The sequence below is a fragment of the Chelonia mydas genome, chromosome 10 (assembly GCF_015237465.2).
Source record: "Chelonia mydas isolate rCheMyd1 chromosome 10, rCheMyd1.pri.v2, whole genome shotgun sequence".
NCBI classification, from domain to species: domain Eukaryota; kingdom Metazoa; phylum Chordata; order Testudines; family Cheloniidae; genus Chelonia; species Chelonia mydas.
Window position 1 is genome coordinate 75,773,271 of NC_051250.2, and position 26,655 is coordinate 75,799,925.

General features: G+C 43.6%; 1 protein-coding gene across 1 annotated transcript in view; it reads right to left on the reverse strand.

Annotated features, from left to right (window-relative positions):
* Window positions 1–26,655, reverse strand: part of CERS3 (ceramide synthase 3) — a 68,694-nt gene that overhangs the window by 24,813 nt on the left and 17,226 nt on the right. Inside the window, exons 2-10 of the mRNA XM_043523355.1 lie at window positions 16,656–16,871; window positions 14,797–14,914; window positions 13,112–13,230; window positions 8,542–8,599; window positions 7,465–7,515; window positions 6,879–6,971; window positions 5,534–5,662; window positions 4,163–4,269; window positions 3,008–3,164 (exon numbers count right to left, since the gene is read on the reverse strand). Of these exons, the coding sequence (XP_043379290.1) occupies window positions 3,008–3,164; window positions 4,163–4,269; window positions 5,534–5,662; window positions 6,879–6,971; window positions 7,465–7,515; window positions 8,542–8,599; window positions 13,112–13,230; window positions 14,797–14,914; window positions 16,656–16,837 (1,014 nt within the window). The 5' untranslated portion in view covers window positions 16,838–16,871. The remainder of the gene's footprint in view (window positions 1–3,007; window positions 3,165–4,162; window positions 4,270–5,533; window positions 5,663–6,878; window positions 6,972–7,464; window positions 7,516–8,541; window positions 8,600–13,111; window positions 13,231–14,796; window positions 14,915–16,655; window positions 16,872–26,655) is intronic.

The following is a 26,655-nucleotide window of genomic DNA, read 5'->3' on the forward strand; positions in this document are numbered from 1 at the left end:
CTTAGTTTGCCATCTGCAAAGTTAGGATAATAGCACGGCCCTAGCTCAGAGTGGTGTTGTGAGGGTAACTCCATTAAAGATCATGAAGTGGCTCAGATACTCCGGTAATGGGGGTCATAAGGACCTAAGAAAGGTAGGTAGATTCCTAGCTCCTGGAACAGAGCCTTGGAGCAGTTGACAGTGGAGCGGCTATAATTTTCCCTGGGGATCCAGCCCACACAGAACTGGTCAGGTCACAGGGGATGCAAAGGTGATTTAGAAACATTTTGTGCTTCAGGTATGCTGGGCCCCCACCAGAGGATCTGGCCTCAAGCAGCTGATCATCTTCAACAGCTTCTTCCCAGTTCAAAAGTGACCTAGTTTTCCCATTCTAAGCAGATTGCTGTTGCTTTAAAACAATGTCAAAAATGGCCTGTTTTCTGAACGAATTCCCTTCATTTTGGGCAGAGAAACTAAAACCTTTGCTAATGCAAGGGTGACGGTTTACTGGTACTCCACTAAAATAGCAACAGTTATTGGCACAGCATACGTGAATAATAAATGTGTTATAAAAAAAAAAGCATTAGCCCCTTCTATATCCTTCACAACGCTGCCTTGCAAACAGCATTCTTTTAAAAGTTGGCTTTGCATCTTTGGAGGCCCAAGCTGATTTCACAGCCAAGTTTGCCACTGCTGTGGAAAACAGGCTCCACATGCAAGCCAGCTGAAGTCATCTGGGCTGGAGAGGACTAGCGCTGCGGCTGCTGCCACTGTAAAAGCGCAGTTGGACACAGACTTTTCACAGGGCTGTGTAAAGAACAAAAAATCCACAGCGGGGCTGCCAGCTTGACACCTTTCTATCGCTTAAGATGGCTAATCCCGGGCAGTGGTTACTTACAATAAACCACGTCTGTCCCTCACAGAGACATAAGCAGTTAAGTAAATGGGGAGCTCTTTTATTCCGTAAAGAGTCTTACACCACCCTCATCACTGTAGTCCATGAGCACAATCCAGCAGTGCCCTGCCTGTGCCAAAAAGCTACCCAAAAAGCTACAGGGAGAGCAGATTTTAATAGCAAATTGAAAGCTGCGCTTTGCACCCTCTTCCCCCTTTACTTCCACTCCCCTGTTGAAGGAACACACAACATTCAGTGCCGTACTGTGGGAGACTCACTTCCTGTGCCATGGCCTCTCGTATTATATAAGCCAGAATTATATAGACTTTTCATTTGCACTCAGTATTCTGTTCCGGGCATCTGCATTTTCCTGATTTACAAGGAATTTGTTTTCTGCTTCTTTCTTAATTAACATCTGTGCCTGAGCAAAGTTCTTGACTAGGTCTTTCCAGGGTGTAATTCGTGGCATATTTACACATTTCTATTCTAAGTAAAATAATAAAAAAAAAATAGAATGGAATATTTCTGTTCTCCTGAGATGTTCCACAGTGTTAACTGTTTGAGATGACTGAGCTTGTTGGCCCTTTTTAAATTACATAATTTGGAGCCTCAGAAAAACTCACTAGTTTCAATAGAGAGTGGCACAGGCTTAATTAGCAGAATGTTAAACATTTCTTCTGAGATCCTTTTTTTAAATGCTGCTTTTGTCCCTACCTAGGCTACAGTGAAAAGATTGCACAGTTCCCTACAACAGCTACACCATTAGGCATTCAAATGGTACATGGCTCCTCGCAAAATGGTCTCTCCTGCCAGTTTCACACAGGAACCCACCATTCACAATGGAACTAGTTTATAGCCTTAAATGGTGCACTAGTCTTCTGTTGGTGTGCTGCTGACAGGATTTCACTTAGCGTGAACTCTGTAATGAAACTCCAAATAGAAGGAAACTTCCCAAGTGTTTCAATGCACTACACAATTCTAGTTAAAGCGAGTTTAGAATAAAATGTCTCGGGGGGAGCAGGGAAAGGAGAGAATGACATTGCTACAAGAGAGTCCACGGTATTTCGTTTTAGAAATGTGCAATGCAACCAACTGCACCACAGCATTCAATCCTTATCTTGACACTCATTCTATGGCTCTAGGCTGAAGTGCATTAACAGCAAAATATACTTTATCCATTTATATGTCTACATCTCATGGAACAATATTTAAAACTGCAAATGAAAAGAGCCAGGGGAAAATAACTTAGGAAATGGAAAACTGTTTTATCTTCATAAGCAATTACACTCTAAGGGCTTTGACTGGTGTAAATTGGTGTAGCATTATGGGCTTCAATGGAGCTATACCAATTTACACCAGTTTAAGGTCTGGCAGTTAATACTGATCTGGATATAGAGGGCAGCCTTTACTAAGGATTGTCTCTAGTAAGTCATATTGTGTCTTAAATCAACCAGTTTAGCCATTCAATTTCCAGTAGACGTTTGTTCAACTTTTGGTCAAGCATACTTCCACTAGGCAAAATTAGTCTTGTTGGTCTCTTGGGTATTGCAAAGACAAGTTTTACTGTCTCATGATATAAGGCAGTATCTGGGTTTTTTTTCCTAATATCCAAGATTATAATGGGTAAGGATAGCAGATGCAGGGACTGGAGCTCAGAGTTAGACACTCATGTAGAACTTTGGTTGCAAGTTGTCTTATTTATCTTGATATGGCATTGAAAGATTTGATTCCTCTCCTTTCCACTCATTCTTTAGAAGGTTGACCTGCTCATTTTCATAAGACAAGTAATAATTTCTTACACTAAGTTCCACATTTTCAAAAAAGCTCCGCTTTGAGGCCAGATTTTCAAGAAGGCTCAGCTCCCATGTAAGCATCAAATAAGGGGCCAGATTTCCAAAAGGGCTCAGAGCATGAGGAACTGAGTCCATATAAAAATCTGGTCACAGGTGTCACCATCGGAGCTGCTGGATGCTGTGCAACTTTTGAAAAATCTTTCCCTTATTTTGGTGCCTCATTGAAAATCTGGTCCTAATGGGTGAAGGAAAAAGTAAGAATCTTTGTGTAAATCTATCAAAGATACAATTCAGCATTTGAGGTTTCCCACATCTTTCGGCAGAAGCCTGAGTTACTTACCTTTAGGAACAGGAATTTATTCAAAATCTTGAGAACATAGTAGCCCCAGTATAGATGGAGCCCTTGCAGAATTAGAAGCTGCCCATTGAAGATGAAATACGCTATGACGATTTTTGGGGAGTAATAGGAAGGCAGATATAATGTGCCACGTAAAATCCTGAAAAGTAAAGGCAATTGTTACAAAACTAGGAACACAACATGCATGCCTGAGATATTTAGATTTTTTAAAATTTTAAATTGATTAGTTTCATCACCTTGCTATGTACTCAAAATATTTAAAACTGCAAAGTCTAAACATTCAATAATAAATCTTGGCTCTACTGAAATGTGCAGTATGCTATTAAAATAGTCTTCTGAAGCCAAGCATTTTGAGAGTTGCATATAAATGGTTTAAGTATGGTTAAAAAATTCCATTATCTCCAAACAGGAAAGTGTATGTAGGATACGTACATTGCTACTCAAAAGATTTTCTTTATCATTTTCAATGCTAATTCCCCCCAGTCTCTAGGCCCAATCCAGAAATCCTTATTCCAGTGAAATGCTGAAGGAATTTAGGATTTGACTCTTTGTTAATTAATTCACGTGTTTATTTTTTCTTGAGCCTCATCTTCAATTTCATAGCTAGGTTGTTTCTTTTTGTTTTATATTCTTCAGTTGCTTCATTTACTGTTTCCAAACTCAAGAGTGAGGACATAAGACTCCATAAAGCAAAATGACTGGAGATCACTTGTGCAGTTAATTTAAAAAAAAAACAAAAAAACCAAAAAAAAAAACCCCACACCAATAAAAACCAGGAAGACTAAAGATAGGGGCATTTTGGAAATACAGAAAGTGATAGAGAATTAAGAAAGGGTTGGGCAATCAACATGCAGGCATATTATTAATATAACCAGCTGGTGTCCCTGAAAAATGCTACATAAAATCCATTGTAGTAAACTCAAGCTACGCTGCACATCTTAAGAATTTTAATGAGCCAAGATTAGGTACTATCCCCCTTGTATTTATCATTTAATGGTTGCTAATCTGACCTCTGAAAAATAACAGATCTTCTCCTGAAGCCACAACACATCCAGTTCCTTTTCATCCAAACCTTAACCAACCTCCTTCTGAAAAGAAAATGAAACAGGAGTTGTGACTGAACCAAATGTTACTTACCAAAAAGGGAAAAGGATAATCCGTGTGATGAAGAACACGACAGAGAAGACGACGAAGAGAGTATTGCAGGTTTTTTCCCAACGAGCGTAATTAAACATTTTGGCTGACTGAAATTGAATAAAAACCAACCAAACATGTTCAGAGACATTTATTAGCCTCAGAAATAGCTCCTATTTAAGTTCCTATAATTAAGGATTTAGATTAAAGAGAATTCCCATCCACTTGGGCAAATGTTTTAATGTTACTGGATAAAATAATATCAAAACATATTCCATGTTGATATTGTTCCTTTCATCTCAAAAGGAAAGGACTCTATGTGAAAGGCCTTACAACAACTCTCTGATTAGAACATTAAGTTAGTTGCAAGACCTTCCATTCCCCAGGTTTGCAACAGATTTAAAGGGGCTGCAGTCACAGAGGAGAGGGGAGACTTAGGCCCTGCTACACACTCAGGAATAGCTCTGATTCAGCCATCAGTGGCAAGCAATCAGCATAGCTGCACCAGAGCTGACCCCTTACATGTAGATAAGGGCATGTTGGTTTGTCTCCCTCAGTGCTTGATCCACAGAGGATATGAGTCTCTTCCAGCTTGGCTCTTTAATTCAAACTCTAGAGGCTCATGCTTTTAGCTCTGGAAGTCCCTGGTTCAGTCCCCAGTGTATTGGCCAAGCCTGCGTCTGTCACAATGAGGTTTTTACCGATTGAGTTAACTGAGAATTGTCTCATTCCTAAAGCCGCAGCAAACCCGTGTCTACACTTAGAGGGTCATCACCAGTGCAGCTACCCCAATTACTGGCCCCAGCTGACCGAATCTGGGCTGTTTCCAAGTGTGGACAAAGGTTCATGGGCCATTCTCTGCTCTCAGTAACACTGGTGTAAATCTAGAGTAACTCCACTGACGTAAGCACCACTTTGTGCTGGCCCTGCTGCAGAGGGGCAAGTTTCATCTTGTGGAACTCAACAGGAGTGCCACACTCAGAGACTGTTAAGGATCAGGCCACATATAAGAAGTTAAGTGAGTCTGGATAACGTTTCAAATGCTAATCCAGACCAAACCTCTTAAGATTTGCCCATCGCTACAAACTGCCCATAGGTTGGCCAATTTTGTCTAATTTTAACTGCAAAAGAAGATCAATCAAGGTGCACAGCTGAAATTCTAGCCCTAATTTCACACTACAGGACTTCTCTTCCTGTCTGTTTTCAACTGCCCAAAGTTATTCAATGACAAGAGGTCAGACTTGGTGATCGAATGGTCCCCTTGGCCTTACAAATCTATAAAAACATTTCTTAATGGGGACGGAAGGGGGAAAGAGGGGAAAAAACCTGCCACTGAACAAAACCTGAGCGATAAAAATTGAATGTGAGGTTTACCTCAAGCCAGAAGTCTGCAGTGTCATGTACAATCATCACTAAGGTCCCAATACGAACGTAATTGCTGCACCAAGAACAGGCCATCAAAACAATGGCTGCCAAATGGTGAACGACATGGGCCATAAAGTCCTACGAATAAAATAAAAACCAAAAATTTAAAGAAAACAATATTACTTTCTAAAATGGACATTTAACAAATGTAGTGGCACGGCAGGCACTGGTGGGATATCGAACTGGAGGTTGCAACGGAAGCAGAGAGGGCGTGCAATGCACCGGCTTTGTATGCACAAGCTCTAGAGTGATGCTGTCCTCTCGTCAGTGGTTCTCAGCCTTTTTGGACTCAGGACATTTGTAAATGTTTATAAGCCTGGGGTGGAGGCCCAGTGGGTTTAGTCAGATCCTGCCCACTGGAGGGGTTGGGTCCTGCCTCGCAGTCACCCCACAGTGGCATCTCCTGCAGCTCCTGTGCTGTGGGGCTGGCTGGGCTTGGCTCTCCTATCTGGGCATCGCAACCCTTGGAGTTGCAGCATCACTCAGGTTTGGCCCTGCTGTCCTGACTGGACCAAATTTGTGTGAGTGGAGTTATGACCTGGCTCATGGGGTTACAGTGCCACTCACTCAAATTTGGTCTACCTGGACTCCCGTTGTCATGACGGCTGGGCTAAACCTGATGGGTGTTGGGACCCCAGAGGCTGCAGTGTCTGGAGCGGGGCTGGCTGCGCTCGCCTCCCTGCGGGACAGGAGCTGCTGTGTGACTCTTTGAAACTTTCTGGCAACCCAATTTTGGGTCCCGACCCATGGGTTGAGAAACGCTGCTCTAGTGGCTGACCCCATGGAGAGGCTATAGGACCTGCTACTGTTACCAGGTATGGGAATTCTCCTTCAGCTCAGGTGGTAAAAGCCTGTGGTTTGGGAGTGGAAGGACCAAGCTTTTAGTCCCAACCTCCCCATTGGTTGGATTTGATAGAACTGTGATGTTGGTTTATTGCAGGGGCAAGGGATACCTCTTAGTACACCCACAATTATTCCAGGGGTCAGATACTCTTGGCCCTTCTCCCTGCCTCATACCCACACATAGAAAATATTACAGAGGTGAGGTTTACTCCTGGCTACACAGACCGATACTTTGGGGTAAGATATCACTCACCCCTTCCCCCACCACTTGTTGTTGAGGGGGCAAGGGATGGCTGGGGTCATCCTGGCCATATCATATTCATCAAATAGCTACTGTCTTGAAGGTTCAAGCACTGATTATTTCAGAACCTGCCACAGTGTTTTCTTAACAGAAGAGTAACACTCATAAGAGAATCAAAGACTTTGCTTGCAAATAATTGTAAATACTTGCCTTCCTTTTGATGTCAGTACCAAGGGTAAACAACAGAGACCAATAGAAACTAATCTCGGCCATGTAGTACCAATATTGGGAAGATAGCAAGGACTGTAAGGGAGAAAATATTCATTTTTTCATTAGTCATTTCAATGCATTGCAACAAATGAGTACAAAATACCATGGACTTATTTACCCTTCTTTTGCTCTTCTACTTAATTTGAGTTTGAAAACTGAAATCATGTTCTGAGGTTTATTAAGGAGCAAAACATTCTGAGAGCCAAATCTTTCAGGCTTTATTCAGGCAAAACTCCCAGTTTCTTCAGCTCCTCCAGATTCTAGTGTGCCTTCTCTGTCAGTGACCTGCTCTATATGCAGAGTGCACCTGCATTTATTTGCAAACCAGTGAAAATAAATCAAGTCCATCATTATTATTTACAAATTAAAATTTTAACATATTCACATATCTGATAACTGAAACTGAAGTAGTTTATTTCTATTAAAAGCCTATGCATCTATCTAAACTGTGAAAGGGCTATTTCCTCCACTGGGGAAAACCACAAAAATACCGTGTTGATCAATGCAACAATTCTGAAGAGCTCACCTGAAATGGATAGCCAACCCACACTTGCCATATATCATAAAACCAAGGTTTCTGGGGAAGACAGAACCATGCAAAGAATGAGCAGTTAGTCAATCTTAGCTCAGAAGCATTTAAAAAGTGACTCTAGGATGAAGCAGGATTATCAATTATATTCTCATACTACATTTTCTCTATCAACTGTATCCTAAAGCAATCATGTGTCCCAGTTCTAATAGGCCAGTCCCCGTTCTTCATATGACGTCCCATATGTCTCGGGAGATTTTGGGGGCACCTGAAATGTTTCACTTTTCCATTTTATAAAAGAAATCCCATGTCGTGAATGATAACTACAGTTTGTTCAACAGCATTGCTACAGCTATTAGAATTTGTATGGTCTTTATCAGGCACAAACTTTCCAGCAGAACAAGCACTCAGCAAGATGAACAGTGCTTGGAGTGAAGAAAAATGCCAAATGAGCACCTAAACCATCAAAGCTGTTCTTTTGCTCAAAATGAATGTTAATGACATCTGTTCAGTGTTTTATGATAAACTCATTCAGAACATTAGCTTACAGGGAAAAATCCTCTACTCCAACAAGAACACACATATTGATGTTGGGTATTGACAATAGCAACCCCAGTGAACGTTTAAAAAAAAAAGTGTCCTTTTGTTTTTTGTCTGAATGTGACTCTAAAAAAATGTACAACAAAAGTCTCCTGGTATTTGATTTTGAAAATATGGCCACGTTACATGAAATCCATGAGGCACATTGTAAAACCATCACCCACCCATCTATTAAATAACACAACACTGCCTGACAATAATGATTTCTGCAATTCTTCCTTAAAATGCTGGTTAGATGTAAAATTACATTTTATTGAGAAAGAAAAATAGTAAGTTTAAATGTAAATAAAATCTGGGTGAAAAGAGTAGGCTGTAATTTAGATTATAATACTTTATAAAACAGCATTATGGTTTGAATCCAAAGCCCACTGAAGTCAATTGGAAATCTTCCACTGACTGCAAAGGTCTTGGGAATATGCCCTTATTTTGTTAAAAGTGTGATAAAAATTGAAAACCTCCCCCAAATTAACTTACATCATATAGAAATATAAATCCAGCAATGGATGATGTGAGATAAAATGAAAATCGCCAGCTGCAAAACAAAAACAAAAAAAGGAAAATCAGAACCGCTATTGCTCCTTCATAGACATTATGCAGAAACGCAATTGTGGCAGCCAGTCAGCGTGGCAGGAGACTGCACAATTACTGAGACATACAATGTACAGCTTTATCCTCTCCCTGGCTGTGTCCACCAATCACCATATGATTATCTCTCAATCACCATGATGCAATTATTTCTCTTTTGGATTGGCTAAGAGTTATTATTAACCAGGTGTAGGGATTTACATAACCACATTATGGCTAAGGAATGTGCGCATTTCTCTGTTATGATTGTCTAAAGTAACCACTCTCTTCTGACGGCCTTTACATAATGTCTTTCACACTGGAAAAATATTGATACAATGAACATCCATAGCAAATGGCAATTCGAATTCAAGTGACATATATGTATGTATGTTATAGGTGAGGCTGGTAGCACCATCTTATGTTAAGTTTGCCCGACACTTCCCATTGCATAGTCTCTCTCTATTACTGTCAGATAGTCACATTTGAATAAGAACTTTTTCCTGTCATGGGGCGACTGGCCCCTTTAAGGGGAATCAGGGCCCAGTCTTCCGGGAGCTGCCTTCTGAAGACCCAACTAAGGGGTAACTGACTGCCCCGGGTAGCTACTTAAAGGTTAGTTAGTAAACGAACATCTGGACCTAGTATAAAGGTTATTTCGGGTTAGTGATGGTAGGTACTCTCATGGAGAAGGTGCTCCTAGAGAGAAGTCTCCCACAGAGGAAATGTTTGTTCCCAGGGACAGGAAGCCAGTCAGGGGAGCTCACTGGGGAAAGGACCTACAAGGTACGCTCCCAGAGAGAGGAGATCGTTAAGGGAGAGCTACAATTAGCAGGCCACCAGAAAGGCCTGGTCCCAGTAAAGGGACCTCTAAACAGTGGCAGGAAGGCCAACCTGTCAGGAACCACAGGCTGTCCCTGAGAAAAGCAATGGTTGGCAGGTCTCCATAGACCTCTGGCTCTGGGGAAAGATTCTTCTCAGGTAGTGGCAAGAGACCAGACTTCAGGAAAGGAACCCGAGTCAAGAGAACCCTGCTGGTAAAGGACCTGGACAGAGGCAAGCAATGGACTTAGGTGGGACAAAAAGTAAGACTGACTCTGTCTCCCAGCTAAAACACTGGGGATAAAGGTTTTACTTACACTTTGTGTTGGCCTTTTCTGTTAATAAATGAGACCCTCCAAAGAGGGCAGTCTTTAGTACCTGAAGGTCTGACTAGACTTCTTTATACCCCAGGTGAGGGGAAATCAAGGTAAAGGTCAGCCATGGCACCATTTCTGGGGTGGCCTGCACTATAACACCTTCACAATCCTATTTCTCCTAAGGGCCCAAGAACCACCTTTTGCAAGGTGGTGAGCACCATTAACTACTACTAAAAATCTACGGGGCACTGAGGGCACCACTTACCAACTTGTTTTAGTTCGGAATCAAACAACCTTCCATTGGTCTCATAACAGAAAAGGTAGAAAACAGCAAGAGCTTTAGCAGACTGAGCAAGTTTATATCTCATTGCCTGATCTTGGTTGACCCTTGGGCCAGGGTAGCTAGCATTTCGCTGAGCCTGATATTTGGGTTTGGGCGGCAGCCATGTGGCACTTGGTGTTTGTTAAACAGCTTTTATCCAAACCAGGCAAAACATGAACTGAAATCTCCAAACAAAGCTTACAAGTGAACTGAAACCATATTGTTCCTTACAGATCTTGTAAAGAGATGTTGTAAATTCTAGCCAGCCCAGCACTGTAGTAATAGCTCAGGAGTCTGAGTAGGCGGTAATGGTCCTGAATTTGGGAAGGGTGAAGGATTGGCTGGGGGGATAGGGGGGCATTCCATGCCTATTTCTTAAGATGATGGAAATGCAATACATTACACTAATTTCCTTTTCTGCAGGGATTGGTCTGACTCAAACCCCAGCTTATCCCAAAGCAACTATTGCTGGCCAAGGAGGGCTCCAACCAACATGAAAATGTTGCTTGATTTCACGTGTCAAGAGTGGGAGTAGAGACAGACATGAGACCCAAATCTGGTGAGAATGTTTTCTTAATTAACAGTGTTTCATAATGCTGTTAAGAAACAGAGCTGCAGAACGACCAAGCAGATTTGACATGCTGCAGAAGATGAGACAAGATAGAGCCCTGACAAGGAAGCTGCCTACACTAGAACTAATCCATAGACTGATACAGAGAAGATGACTTTATATTCATGTAAATTAGCACCTGAAACAAGATGAGAGAGCTGTAACCTAAGAGAGCATGTATGAACAAAGGCAGCCACACCTTGTCTTGCACTGCCCTGACTCAAAGCCAGTGTTACAGGTGGAGCCAATGAGCGGATCAACATCTTAGCCAGCATATGCCGTTTGCAGGGGTTCATGCAGTTCCCCCCCACCCCCCAGTTTTCAGCCCATTGCAGGCCTGATGATGCAAGGTGCTGATACCGAATTCTGTGAAGCAAGTGCTTAACTTTAAGTATGTGAATAGTCCTGTTGAATTCAGCGGGCCCATTCCTGTGCTTAAAGTTAAGCATGTGTTTAAATGCTTTCCTGGATCAGGGCCAGAGCGTTCAGCATCTTGCGGGATTGAGCTCTTAGACTCTAATCCTGCAAAGATTTATGCATGTGAGCAGTCCCATTGACTTCCGTGGGAAAGCCCATGTGTAAGTCTTTGCAGGACTGGGGCCTCAGATTACACTCCACTGTGTTTTGCTGTGAATTTGTAATTTGAACATATCCCAGAACCCAAAGCAAAACTCACTCACAGGTTCTAATGAAAGACAATGGGATTTATACTCCTATATCACTTAGACTTATCTATACTCGTAAAGTTTTGCCAGCATAATTATTCATTTTGCCAAAATGGTTATTTCAGTAAAAGCCCTGATATGGATGCAGTTATATAGACATAAAGGTGCCCAATAAAGGCACGGATTATTTTGGTTCCCCCAAACCAGTAGAAACTATACTGCTATGAGCACTTTACACTAGTATATGTGCATCCACACTAGGAGTTTTGGTCACTTTAATTATGCTAGTGTAGTTAAGGCAGTAAAAGTGTAGACAAGACCTTAGCTGCTTTTGAAAAGCTCTCTTAAATACTTTGTCTGTCTTGGCATTATGTGCACACAGGTTTTGTTGTTGATGAACATTTTTGTCATTCAAAATGATTTATTAATGTCTGATTTATGTGAACATATTTCAGTTTATGTTCACAAGCTGTTCTCCATGAATAACCAGTATTCATGCTGTGTCACTGGTCACTTAAGTCACATGCTGCTGTTTCTGCTCCCTGATAGGACCCCAAAACGGCTTTCAAGATAGCAGCACAAATACATATTTGAACAAGGACTAACAAGACTTTCTCTTTCAGCCCACACTTTTTGCAAACAAAAGTTTGTTCCTATTCTCTGCAAGATTCCATTGACAGCAAGGGCTGTAGCTGCATCTTATGAACAAATATCAAGCACAATGAAGAATAAAAGAGAAGACTTCAGTGAGATGCCAGGACAAATTCTAAGCTGCTTCAAGAAAGAAGAGTAACTGCTGAAGTAAAATATCAGCCCATCAAACTGGAGACAGATGAACAGAGGACACCCATTTGCTTGCAAACCTAAAGAAACCCTGATAAGAAAGAGAAAACTTCATTTTTTTTTAATTATTATTTTTTCATGTTCTGGTACATACTATTTGCTAAACATTTCAGTAAAGATTCAATAATAAAAATATTATCTATTAAGCGAACTGATATTAAATGGCACTGAATGCATGTGAAAACACATGCATTTACATATTAAATAGCACATCGGTAAGATTTATCTAAGTGAGAGGAGTCCAGAATTTAGTGTTGTCACAACCATACCAGTTTTCATCCCATCCACTGTGGAACATAGGACCTACAGAATTGGGAATTTTTTTACAAAAATAAATCACTACTGAAATATAACAAAGATGCAATATTCTACCATATCATTATTTTTAAGATTCAAGAGTCTCCCTAAATCCTGCCTGGAAACCCACTCCATTTAGTGGAACATGGGAGGCAGGATTTGGACTTTACATAGCACTCATTATAATGTTAATCCTTATGATGGTTCTTTCATTAACTGCCATGACAGCAAAAATAATTGGGCTATTCCAAACAATATGGGCTAGTGAATCCCTGGCACCAAGCAAATGAAAAGGACCATGGAGATTTTATCTGTTCTACCAGTTTCCTGCAGTGGGGCCTTGGCTAAGTCCCTTCACTTTCCTATGCCTCAGTGTCCCCATCTGTAAAATGGGAATGTTAAAGGGATCCCAAAAGCTACATTGTCAAAAGTGACTTGCGATTAGAGGGGCTCTGCTTGTCATACCTTTGAGGCCAAAAAGCTCTACACAGCTACAGTAAGTGAGCCCACTTAAGAGGAACTCAAGTTGGGCACCCAAAATTAGTAGCCACTTTTGAAATATGCAGGCCCACAATAATCAAAACAGGTAGTTTTCTCTTCCTACCAAGCTTCCTGGAATTTCCGAAGCATCGTTGGGAGCTCAAGATTTCGCCGTCTCCTAAACCACTTTTCCACCAAATGAACTGTCCAGTTACACTTTTTGGCCAGGCCTTGCATCTCAGACTGCAAAAGGAAAGAAGCGTGTCAGTGGCAAAAAGTAACATCTACATCAGGTATCAGCTCCACCGACTTTGTATTTTAAAGAACAATGTCCTGAAATAGGCAGGTCAGTCAATTTTTTAAAACACAAACCATTAATGTGATCTATTTACAGTTTGCCTGATAGCCTTTGGATCTAATTCCTGAACATTCATCATTGACATGTTATCTGTCAGCTATTCTCTGTAAAAAGGACACTGATTCGCCCCTCGCCATGGACATATTGTGCAGTTTTATGATGCAAGCTCCTTAGGTCTCACGCATGTAAATGAAGCAGATGTGAGATTTACAGGCCTAGAAGAAGAACAATTGTCTTTCTGTTCGCCTCAGAGGATTCAGGAAGTTAACATTTGTTTTTCATCACTGCAGCATTTACTGCTATGAATGAGAGATTTGAGCGGGGAGGATTTGGTACAATGCCATGTAACTTACTCATTGACACTCTGGAAGCCACAAAGTGGCTTTAGCCAATGACAACTGGTTATTATATTGTATAAAGTGAGGGAGGACGGTCTTGTGGTTTAGTCACAGGCCTGGGAGTCAAAGAAGATCTGGATTCTATTCCCAGCTGCAAAAAGTTGCTGTATGACACTCTCTCTCTGCCTCAGTTTCCTCATCTGTTGCATGGAGATAAAATAATTAAAACTTGGCACTTATCTTCAAAGATTAATCCTCATGACATTCCTATACTGGTAGATGGGTAATTATCACCTTTGTTGTACAGATGGGGAAGTGAAGAAGAGAAGAAGTCTAGCTACTTGCCCAAGGTAGAGGCGTTTGCATGTGCAATTTAGGTCTGATGCCATTAGCATGCCCCTCTTTGGCCATACCAGGCTAAAGAGAATGTAAGCCAGTGGTAGAGCCAGGAACAGAACCTTGAAGATCCAGTTCAGTTTGTGGTTCTAGCCCTTACTCCTTTCTCTTAGGTATGGGAAGTATATATCCACTGCCCATGTTAAGAAGGTGAGTGTTTTCAGACAATGTCCATGCTGCGGTACGTCCCTCCCACGAACAGACCGATTCCTTTTCTGCATTTGCAAAATGCTGGAGTCTTATTTTAATTGCTCTTGTTTTGGTTTCAAGACCAACCACACATGATCAGAGGTATTTTTATCCCACATGCAGCCTATGACTAAACACAGAAGAGTCAATCAGATGGCTTCCAGCCTATTGTTTCTATTTTATTCCTTTAAAAGTATAGCATAATATTGTTTTTAACCGACAGCTGTCCATTGCTGCTTTCTCCAAGTGGAGTTAGAGATGGATTATTGATCTTCACCAGAAGTAACATTAACAATCTGACCTAGAACAACATGCCAAGAAATTACACCATTACATTTTATTTTATATTTTGGATGCTGTATACCCTGCCAGCAGGGTAGTAAAACAAATCCAAGTGAATTACATCATGAGCCGATCAGCTGGAATCCATCCCTTGGATGCATGATGTCACTGTGGATAGCTGATTGAAACATTAAGAGTTGGGATTTTCCATCCCCCAAAGCACCTTAAAAGAATTAGAATCCTTACTTGGGATGGATGTTTTCTGCATTTTCGGAAATAATTCTCTAAAATAGCATTTGGCTGCGGCTTCACTCGTGTTACATTCTTTATACCTAAAGCTTTTGCTAGAGGTATGGCAATATATCTGAAAAAGACACAACAGAAAAGATCTCTCAAAATGCACAATGGTTAATGGCATTCAGCTGGCCCTCAAGGATGCTAAGGAATTAAATTTGAAACCTGGTTCATCTGTCATAGGAGATGTAGAACATTCATGAGCATCTTCAGCAGAGCCGCCTTAAGAAAAAACAATGGTATCCATACCAGCAGAAGCCTGGTTCAGCAGAAAACAGCATCTTACCGCTTGCACAACTGCTCGATGGATGGTTTTTTAATAAATACGGTCCTGAAATGCTGTACATTGCAAAGAAAAGTTCTTTGCTCTTCCACCCCTACATTTTTCAGAGGCAGGCTGGGCTGCTAGAGGGGGGATGTTATGCAATAGGCAAGGCAGCCTAAATAGAAAGGGGAGCTCTCCTCACACGAGTCTGAGGAGGGGGGCGAGCGGTTGGGGAGTACTGCTTACCCAGGTCAGAGGGAGGACGGGAAGCTATTCCTTTCCAAGGCTGTCTCAGCACCTTCCTGTCAATAAGGCACTTTGCTTATTAGGAGGGTCACCATCAGCGAACTGACGTTCTCTGTGAGGTGTCTGGTTTGACTGACAAATGGCACAGCATCTCCCACAGCAATGGAGGGCAGAAGCAGCTGTTTTCTGCTCCACCTCCCACAGCTGCAGAACGTGCTGCCGGCATGGCTGACCGAGTTAGGTAGGTCTCTTTGGAATAAGCCCTCTCACCCCTGCTGGTGTCCTGCTTAAAGTGAGTTCTTATTACCAGAACAGTGGTCAGCGCCTTCCATGTTCAAAAGCAGATACGCTGCTGGCCAACTGGATGGCTAATTGAGCAGATGAGCAGTTTCAAAATGGCAATGAAGCAAGGCACAACTGGGCAAGCATTTGCTTGGGAGAATAAGACTCTGAATTGTTATAAATGTATAATTCAAATGATTTTTGATCTTGAACACAAGTGATTTTATCTGGTTTTGTCTTAAGTTTGTCCAATTTACGACTTTCCAAATAGCCCCATTCTACCCTGAAATAGTTATAAAAACCATACTGATAGCATTTTTTTTAAACAAAAAGAATAAAGTAAAAGAAAAAAAAAGGGGGGGAGGGGGACTGCAAAGCTTCATATGCTCATGCCTCAACCTCACGGCCAACCGTAATCTGTCCTGTAAGATCATAACTGTAGCAACAGTTCAAAGTTCAGTGCCAGATTTAAAAAACAAAGTCACCTTTGCTATAACTGCATGAAATGCTCATGCAGAACTTTGCGACCGCCCCAGAACATGAAGGTTTGCTACATTTTGCACACATGGGATATCTCAATCCTACACACCTGATCTGAAGGCTCAGGAAGAGGAAGGAGGAATTGGACCAGTGTGAGGTAAGTAAAGGGCACCAGAATATTTTATGGGTTGCTTTCATCTAGGGGGGGGAGGATATTATGGTCTCTTCTCAAACTCCAACCTTTAAATATACCTTCAGGAGCAATTACTTTCCACTTTTGTAAACTGAGCTTCAGGATTCAAACTGTGAAACTGCAGGTGGTGGAGAGTCACATGACCTTAGTAATGGCAAAATTCCTATAAACTTCTGCTACCTTTATCACCTGCTATGTTACCTGTATTATACCTTTCTAGTGTCACCATTGGCTAAACCCTTCTTTCTGAAAGAATTCACACACATAACTAAACACATTTTAGTTTGCTAATATGCTTGGAGCTAAGGGGAGGAAACAAAGTAAAATTACATAAAAGTTTCTTACCTTTCTATCAAGAATCGGACCATCAGCATCACAAAAGCGTATGGTATTGTGGCATATAATTGATATGGCTTTGGAAAGACAATGCCATCATGGTCTTCAAGATCTGCCCACGTGCAATTGGCAGGTATCCACAAGTTCTCCCACCAGAACCATCTGTTGAGTGTCTTTAATACATATGCCATGCTAAGCAGGTAGAAGAAGAATTTCAAATTTGTCCTGACATTGAAGAGAAACCACATATATATCAATAGCAAATAATATATTGAGAATTATTATTCAGAGTATGTGGTTAGGATTAATAAAAAAATAATGGCAAATGGAAAATTAAGGTGTAAATTGGTGTCCGTGTCTTCAATAGCGCTATACTGACTTATACCAACTGAGAATCTGACTGGTTGTCTACATGAAACAGCTGCAGGAGCAATTTCTTGTTTAAGGTAAGCGAGGGGTTAACTTCTGTCTAGCATCTCTCTCCTCCTGCACAGATGCTCCGATGTTTGGAAAACAGAGATAGCAGAAAGCATTTGGGGAAGCTGGGCTCCATTTTCAGGATTACAGAACTAGAATGATGCCTTAGGCTGGGGCATTTTCTGTTTCCTTTTTCACTTATGTTATCTTATTTTGAATTATTAGTAAGTGTTGTCCCTTTGGGAAGAGACCTTGCTGACTGCAATTGTTTCTCCGTGCTGGCTCATTTCAATTCACAATAGCTTAGTTAATAATCAATCAGATCTACCGAACCCACATTAATAGTCTAGTGTGTAAATACGCAAGATAGGCTTGCACAACACTTGTGTAGAGTACGGTTTGTCTAAATTAAGTGCAAGATAAAAAAGCAGAAGGGAACCCAATTCTGTATTGATGAGGATGCTAATGTTTGGTTGTCAAGTCACTCCTGCTTAGTAGGCTGGTTGCAAAAGACTCCTGGGCCCTGATTCTGCAAACACAGCTGTCCATAGTGCCGAACACCATATTTACAGAGAGCAGTCCCATAAAATAGAGCTGTGCAGAAACCGGCTATTTTGTTTTGTGGGAAATTCTGCAATGTGGTAATTTGCCTTAGTTCCAAATGGGAAGGAAATGACTCCCCCCCCCCCCCCCCATCAGAATTTCCCACTAAATTAAAAGTTTGTGAAAATTTTGCTTTGGGTTAATTGAAACGTTTTGTTTTGATAAAATACAGGGTGTTTTCCCTGATATTATGAATAATATCATAAAATAAAAATAAAAGTGGTTTTGAACTAAAAAAGTCAAAACAAAATGTTTGAATAAGGTCAAAACGCATCGTTTCTACACAAAATTTCACCAGAATCGACACAATGCAGCAAATGTATCAATTTAATTTAATTGAATCAGCATTTTCAGATGGGAAAGTGCTCTGTTGGGAAAATTTCGACCAACTCTAAAGTGTGGTGCTTCCTCCCCATTGGGATGGTTCGCAGTCTTCAGTTTTTTGCAGGATTGAATGCTAAGAGTTTATGCCATTATTTGCATGCTGAAGATTGCATGTATGAACTCATGTCTCCTCAGACATGCCCATTCTCCCTTCATACCCAACCCATTTTTACTCTGTAAAACTGTGAGTAAAGGATGGTTCAGTGCAGAGGATACCACCTAGCTCTTAAATTTGCACTCACATACACCTTTACCTGCACTGGCTTTGACACGCAGCCTAGTACATCCACGCAAACTTTCCAGATTCAGATGTTAGTCCATTTCTGAGATGCATTTTTACTCAACTGCAAAAAGTCAATTTATTGTGCATCCATTTTTAGATGCTTTCTTAAAAGAGAGCGATCTCTTTTGGAGCAGTGGTTCCCAAACTGGGGTTCGTGAAATGTTACAGGGGGTTCTCGGGAAAAAATTCCTGAATGTTGGCCAGAGCTGTCCCTAGGGACCCCGGGCAGCACGGGGCCAGCAGCCCAGAGCCCCTGGATTTCCAAGTGCTAAGCAGATCAAAGCAAGCATATCTATTACACTGGGGAGATTTAAACTTCAAGACTCCTTGTAAGAAATGGAAAGGGAGTTGGATATTTTTTGCTTTTTTAAAATTAAATAGGCAGCTAGCATTGTTTTTAAAATTATTATGAAGAACAAGTTTAAGCTTTGTTGTAATGTGTGGTGTTTGCCTGGACTGCTCAAGACCTGAATGCTTGTGTAGAAAGAACTCTGAGTTGGGTTCTTAAATCCCTGCATGCTGTTTCACATCTGATACTCCTTGATGAAACCTAGGAGCCTTTGTCATATAACAGGCTTATTCAAAGTGATACCAGCTATGAAAGTGAGATCTTGGAAGAGTGTTGCTGTTTTCATAATGTAATAAAAATACTGTCATGATAAATAACAATTAATAATAAATAGTGTGTAATAAGTATGTCATAAAAACAAATTTGATATTTCCAAGATCACTGCTTTTACAATTTATACTCAGGTAAAGGAGAAAATCCCTGGAAATATTCATTTTTAGGACGGGGTTCACAAGACTTGACATTTTAGTGAAAGGGGTTCACAGGTTGTTAAAGTTTGGGAACCACTGTTCTAGAGCCTGCCAGCAGACCTGTGAAACAACTTGTGTGTCACAGGACTGTGTCATCTGGAGCTGTGGTAATCCAGATACTTTTCATGAAGTTACTGGCCATACACAGTAGTCAGTATTGAAACATTAATAACTCACCCATTTAATATTTTTAAATACCAAAAGGGGATTATAAAAATCTACTGCCTGGATTGTGTTGGTATATATTTATATGTATCAATTAAAGGAGGGGAGGGGTAATCACGGTTGTTCCAGGGCAGAGAACTTGTATGCTGAATTTTGGCCTACAGCAAATTTTTATTGCTGAATTATAAACTCCTAGAAGTAGGGATTTATAACGGGACTGTTAACAGGCTCTTAACTACAGCTAGCAGGCGCCACGAGAATGAAGCAGAGGTTTAAAACCTGATATTTTAGTTCAGACGTAGAGGCTTAAAGACTAGGATGAGAGACTCCATTACACAGTCATTTTCCCGAATGGTTTTTTGTTTTGTTTTGTTTTGTTAAGCAGACTAAATAGCAAACTGTCAAAAGCTGTAACAGTTTACGATGCGCAATAAAAAGAGACCAGTCTGATGTAACAGTGGAAAGAGCAGCAAAGCTCCCCTGATGGTCTGATGCAGCATGGGTTTTATACACCCTACATACTGAGGACAGAGAATATCTTTCTACTGGATTCTTGGGATTTTAAAATCGCATCCTGCCAGTACTACTGCTACTGTAGCATTTAATACCTTTCCTGTTTTAGGCCCAGATGCAGCAATTCATTCCTTTTCAGCGAAGCATTTAAGCACATGCTTAAGTGCTTTGCTGAATTAGGGCCTTAGGGTCTGAGCCACAACCCACTGATGTGAATGGAAATCTTTCCATTCACTTCATTGGGCTTCGGATCAGGCCCTTAAGTTTAAATTGTACACATGTACGGATAGCAAACATGAGCGGCAGAGTACAATGCAGGGGGCTTCTGCAGCATGGGGAAGGCGAAGGATTCATCCAGTCCCAACCAGGCTGTGCAGGAGCAGAATAGAGCCCCTGAAGTTTCTACGACAGGCATGAAGGCTTCTGCTGTAGCCCTCACATCTCCTGTCTCCCGGCTTCACAGCAAAGGCTGGTGGATCCACACAGCAGGAGATTCACGGGCCCTGTTTCTTCTCCTCAACAAACCCAAATCCATGGGAGCACGCAGAATGCCTCTATGAACGGGATTCTGGGGCATATCCCTGTGGCACAGTTCTCCATTTCTGCACCACAATTCAAACAAAATGCAGACCCTCCCATTCTGCTCAGAAGCGCCTCATGACGCCAAACAAATATGCATGCAACTTTTCCTATGCTAGACGAGGGAGGTCCTCTGAGATTCCTCTTTTCTCCCCCAGCAGGCAGTGGTGAGCTGGAGCTGGTTCGCACCAGTTCGCTGGAACTGGTTGTTAAATTTAGAAGCCCTTTTAGAACCGGTTGTCCCGTGCGGGACAACTGGTTCTAAAAGGGCTTCTAAATTTAACAACCAGCCAAAAGTGGTGCCTTAAGCGCCGACTCCGTGGGTGCTCCGGGGCTGGAGCACCCATGGGGAATTTGGTGGGTGCAGAGCCCCCACCGGCAGCTGCCCACCCCGCGCCCGGCCCCAGCTCACCTCCGCTCTGCCCCGTCCCCTGAACGCGCCGCCCCGCTCTGCTTCTCCCCCCCCGAGAAGCAGGCAGCAGCGTCGCGCTCAGGCCCAGGGAGGCGGAGCAGAGGTGAGCTAGGGCGGGGGGGGCGCGAGGAGGGCTGCCCGCGCAGCAGCAGGTAACCCGGGGGGAGGGGAGGGGAAGCAAGGGAACCGCTCTCTGCCCCAGCTCGCCTCCGCGGGCCTGAGCGCGAAGCCGCCGCTCGCTTCTCAGCGCCCACCCCCCCAGGCTTCCTGCGCCAACAGCCGATTCGTGGGAAGCCGGGGGGGCGGAGAAGCAGAGCGGGGCGGCGCGTTCAGGGGAGGGGGCAGAGCGGAGGCGAGCTGGGGCTGGGCGGGGAGCTGCCGGTGGGGGCTCTGCACCCACCAGATTTTCCCTGTGGGTGCTCCAGCCCCAGAGCACCCACGGAGTCGGCGCCTAAGGCGCCACTTTTGATATGATCAGTGGGGGGAGCGGCTGCTCCCCCTACTCCCCCCCAGCTACGCTTCCCCGTCCCTAGGAGCCAGAGGGACCTGCCAGATGCTTCCTGGGAGCTGCCCCAGGTAAGCACCGCCGGGACTCCCCACCTCACCCCCCGGCAGGTCCCTCTGGCTCTTAGGGGTGGGGTGGGCACCCACTACGGTGGCCCACAAGACCCTCCTGCCCAGTTCTGGGGGCAGTGAGGGGACAGGGAAGGGGGGTGGATGGGACAGGAATCCCGGGGGGGCGGGGGTGGGCCACGACCCCCTTGTGAAGAGAGAAGGGAACCGGTTGTTAAGATTTTGGCAGCTCATCACTGCCCACAGGACCCTTCCACCAGGCAAGTAATGCTAGATGCAAGTCCATTAGGAACATATTAATATTACTCTGTGCTTTGGTGGCGTGGGGCAGGGTAGACACTTGAGAATGACAGAACAGTCTCTTCCACCAGGAAGCTGCTCAAGGCACTACCTTGGCCTGAGAGTCAGGAGTCGGTCTCTGATCTCAGCTCAGCACAACACCATGGTCCATCTGGAGTACTGGACTGTCTAGTAGTTTTATCCCTTAAACTTACCATTTGATTGGTTTTTGGTAGCCTAATAAAAGCAGCCTGCAACCACTGCCTGCTCCATGTTTGTTTCTGTTATGCCAGGCACCATCTTCCTAAATCCAGTGGAATTTTGAAAACTCCTCCAAGTCCACATAAGAACTGGGTCAGACCAAAGGTTCATCTCGCCCAGTATCCTGTCTTCCGACAGTGGCCAATGCCAGGTGTCCCAAAGGGAATGAACAGAACAGGTAATCATCAAGCGATCTATCCCATTGCCCCCTTGACACTTTATTTTTCCTTTCATCAAGCTTATGAATACATACAATTCACCTCAGCTACCCCCAGTTATCCTCATCCACCTTTGCTCACCAACTCTCTCTCTCTCTCCCCAAGCACTTCCACGGATGCACAACAGCTGCTCCCAGGAAACCTCCATTATAACCTTATGTTTTAATACTAGAGCCCAATTTATTTTTTAAGCCTGGTCCCAGTACCCTGCCTAGCCTGCTCTTTCTGTGTGTGCCCCATGTTGCAGCACGCAGTCCATACCCTGTGCCTTGTTCACCACCCAGCACCAGTAATGGCGATCCTCCGTCTACTTCAAGTCAGTATTTTGACTGCTTTTGTTGTTGCCAGTCACTTTGGGTGATTTTTGCCCAGTAAAGACTAAACGGTGGCTGGGAAGGCTGTGAGATGCTGGGCGGGAAAGCGCACTCCCTGCACCTTGGCCAGCCCCTTTGCCTCTGGGACTCTTTGGAGGCAGGGTGGGGCACACGCAGCATTTCTCGTTACACTTGTTAGGAAGGTGTCATTGCACTTGTTCCCCTTTCGCTTCCCTGCAGCCACAAGCTGGCACAGGGCCATGGTCCCATCCAGACATGCCCCATTCGTTGCCCATAGCAGTGCTAAGGGCACTTGCTTCTTCCCCCGCTTGTACTTCCCAGTTCTGGGTGTTCCAGATGCGGATGGTGGGAGAGGCTTGCTGGGGCCTCTCTTACACCTGAGCATTCCAATGGGGCGAGCTATGGGAATTTCTCCGCTGCAATCCTAGCAACACAAATACATACCCAGGGTTCCCAGCGTGCTCTTACAGCTCATGCTGCCACAGCTACACTGCGGTTGTTAGCCATGCCGGTGCAGGGAAAGCTAGTGCAGGCCTACCCAAGATGCAATCCCACCTCGGACTGCAGTGTTGACATACCCCAAGCCTGAACCGACAGTCCAGGTCAGGTTTAAGCCACATTGCCAGAGCCGTAGCTGGGAAGCTTGCCCCGTTAATGCTTATGCTGTATGCATTCTCTAAACAGATAGAGGACTTCACTCCCCACGGCTACAAATCTGGCACTTTCCACGAGCACCAATTTCAAACACACGCTTTAAACGTTAGAAATTGATATGTTCAACCCTAAATATAGTAGAGCAAATACTTGGCAGTGGCCAAATGCCAGCATTTCAGAGAGGTTGGCAAACTCTGCTCCAGCGCCACAAAGCCCAGCTGATCTAGTCAGTGCACTCTCCCATGCCTGCTATTTTCTGGCTGCGCTTGCGTTTTGGTTAAGCGGCTTTCACGACAAGCCTGTTTCAGGCTGCCATCCAAACTGCGGCTCTAACATAAATGTGCTACTGAACGGCAATTTTTAGAGCCAGATTCTGGTCGCAGGTCACACAAGTGTAAACCTGGATATATCCCACTGACTTTTGTTCAAGTTAATTACAGCGGCATAAATCTAGGATAATTGCTCTGGCTACAATGAAGTTTATCTGGATTTACACCAGAGGAACGAAGATCAGACTCTGATTCATGGATTCCAAAGACAGTCAACGTTTTTTGTTTGCATAAAACTCACATAGTTTTTTCCCCGACAGTAGTCCCAAACCTGCTCCCCTTGCAGCTAAGTGCAAGATGCCTTGATTTGGGGCCGTCTCTTGCATGAATCTCGAAAGTATGTCCAGTGGTAGTCTCCTGCTTGCTCAAAGAGCTACGTTCAACATTCTTTTCTTCTAGCCAAACAGAGCCGACCAAGCAGATTGTGTGTTTAGTTTGGAATTAAGTTCAGTTGAATGCACCATGCTCTACTAAACCACTGTGAAAAGACCTCCACTGCCCTGAAATCCATCCTACTTCCCAGTCACAGGAATAAGAACTTTGCCATTGACTTCAGGGCCCTTGCAGAGCATGATCTCCCAATGAAACATACTTTGTGAAGCTGGAAAGTTCTCTTGAATGTTAGAAATTAGACATATTCTATTAGGGAAGCAAATCCACCTCTGCCAATGAAAGACCATCATCTCTGGCCTCTCCGGTCAAGTTTTAATGACCTGCTGCAAAGACAGGAAAATCAGGACTGATTGGTTGAGGAATTTCAGACTGGCTCTACTGAATCCTTACTGTAATTTAAGCATGAAGAACACACGCAGCCAGAGAATACCAAAGTGATGCTCATTTTAAAGATTTATTTCTTAGCCTTCTTAAGATGTTCTGTTAAAACATTTTCACCTTGTACTTTTAATAGATTTGGCAAAGGAGGCCAGGTTTTGATTTGCCTTAACCTAATCGGTTGGGTTTCCCCAACCAAAGTCGGGCACTGTTTGGAACAAGGGTCCATTGCATCTGGGCCACCAAACTCTGTGGAAAGTACAGATGAACAGCTAGGATTTTGTCCTCTTTCCAGAAAAACCAGAATGGCTTTACAAAAATCTCGGCTGAGCTACTCTTTTGCAAAGCAAAAGCCAGACTCAGGGATAGGTGATATTTTATCCAATCCAAAGTTTGGGGGAAGGGTAAGTAAGAGCGCCTTTCCTTCGCTTTTAACATCGTGAGAAGACATAGAATGCAGGGGTTGCATAAGTAGGGGCAAGAAGCCATGGCTTCTCTAAGGGTCTTGCTAGACTGCCTACGGGGCAGGGACAGAGACAGAACAGATCCTGCAGACTACAGAATGATCAAAGAACTAGGAAGGTTAAATTATGTGACAAGACTGGAAAAGCTGGTACAGGGACTTAGTGGAGAGCAGATATGACTGAAGTTTCCCAGATGCTAAGAGAGATAGTGAAGCTACTCCAAGCTATTAATCATCAATGCAAAATAGGGAAGGGGCTGGGGGGCTAAGACTAAACAGGACACAGATTCACCAACCACAGCCTTTGCTTCTTCAGACCAGGCAACGAATGCTACAAAGGTCCTGCTTGTTGGGTTGAGCAGCAGACTTTGTGGTCTGCTCCCACCAGGCAGCGTACATCCGTCACAGTAAAGGATCCCAGGGTCTATTGTTGATTGCCTTTATGATTCCTGAACACAACTACTTAGCAGGGGAAAAGAGAAAAATGTTTTGCCCAAACTCAAGTTCATGAGATTATACAACCTCCTACTATGTAAAATAGGTACCTTTAAAAAACCAAAAAGCTCAACAAAGACAGGCATTTAGAAAATATTCGGGATTATTAATGCGGTGTGTCCCGATCCTAATCAGCTGACAGGATAGTATGCATGCAATGGAAAGTTCTGACACAATCAGTCTCACACTATCAAGTCTTTCAAATGCACAGTGGTACATGGGAACTTGAAAGGAACGAATACTGCCCCATGCCTGGTGTTCATCGTGAGGAGAATACGAGCACCTGCCAAAACAACCACAGACCTGGAGGACACAAATCCAGATTTGTTATTGTTTAAGTGTGAGGCAATATCTTAAGCACTGAAAGCTGCAATGCACTGTCCAGAAGGGTCAGGGCCTGCTTCAATGCTCACCGAAGTTAATGGAAGCAGTGCCTGGGGTCAGGTCCATATACCCTAGTGGATGACAGGCAAATCTAAAATAAAAAAAATTCCCTTCCACTCTGCACCATTGCCTTTTCGTTCTCACCACGGCTTCCAGATGTTGTCCATGTTCTTTCTTTACTCTACCCTTCCCCTGTCCTGTTCCACCCCACCACCGCACTCCACTCTGCTCCCACGAATCCTGCTGCCTTCTTTCCTCCTATCACTGCAGCCATAGCACCTCTCTTGATTGCCTCAGCTCACCCATGCTTGTCTCCATCCCCTCCTCTGGCAGTACACGTTCCACACAAGCACTCCTCCTATGCCCCCTCCCTTCCTTACCTTCAGCCACCCGCGCGGGCTCTCTCCCTGCTAATCTTCTTCCCATCCCTCTGCTCTCTGGTTTCTAATCTTCTTCTCATCCCTCCCACTCCATACAGAACTCGTGCCCCACTTCCAAATAGCGTATTTCAGTTTGTGATCCACCCCCTGCTTCCTCTTCCTTCTCACTGAAGCCCAACTATCTCCCTCTGACTCTGCTTCAGGGGTTGCCCAATCCTTTGGCGAGCTTCTCTCCCACCCCGAGAGGTGTATTTCCTCCACATGTTGACATCCTCCTTCTCTTTTCCATACTTTCTCCTCCCTCCCACCAACTTTTTCCTTCTCTGAAATCCACTCCATCCAACTCATCTCTCCCCTCTCCTAACATACATGGGCCTTGGCTCCTTTCCTTCCTTCTCTGGCTTTGATGCCTGGCTCTCCTGTTTCTCTCTCATCTCAGTCTGCCCCTCCTTTAACTTGAATTCACTCTGTATCCAGACTGATCACCCTTCATATCCCACTCATGGCCTCTCTTTCACCTATTTGTGTGACCTGCAACGCTGGAGTGACTCACCACCTCAGCCACTGCCTCTTTCTCCACCACTCCTCCATGCCATTCCCCATTTACCAGGCACGCCATTGTAATCCTTTTGTGATCTCCAGTCAATCGGCCTCCGAGGCTTTCAGGTGCCTCTTCTCTAACTACCCTTGTT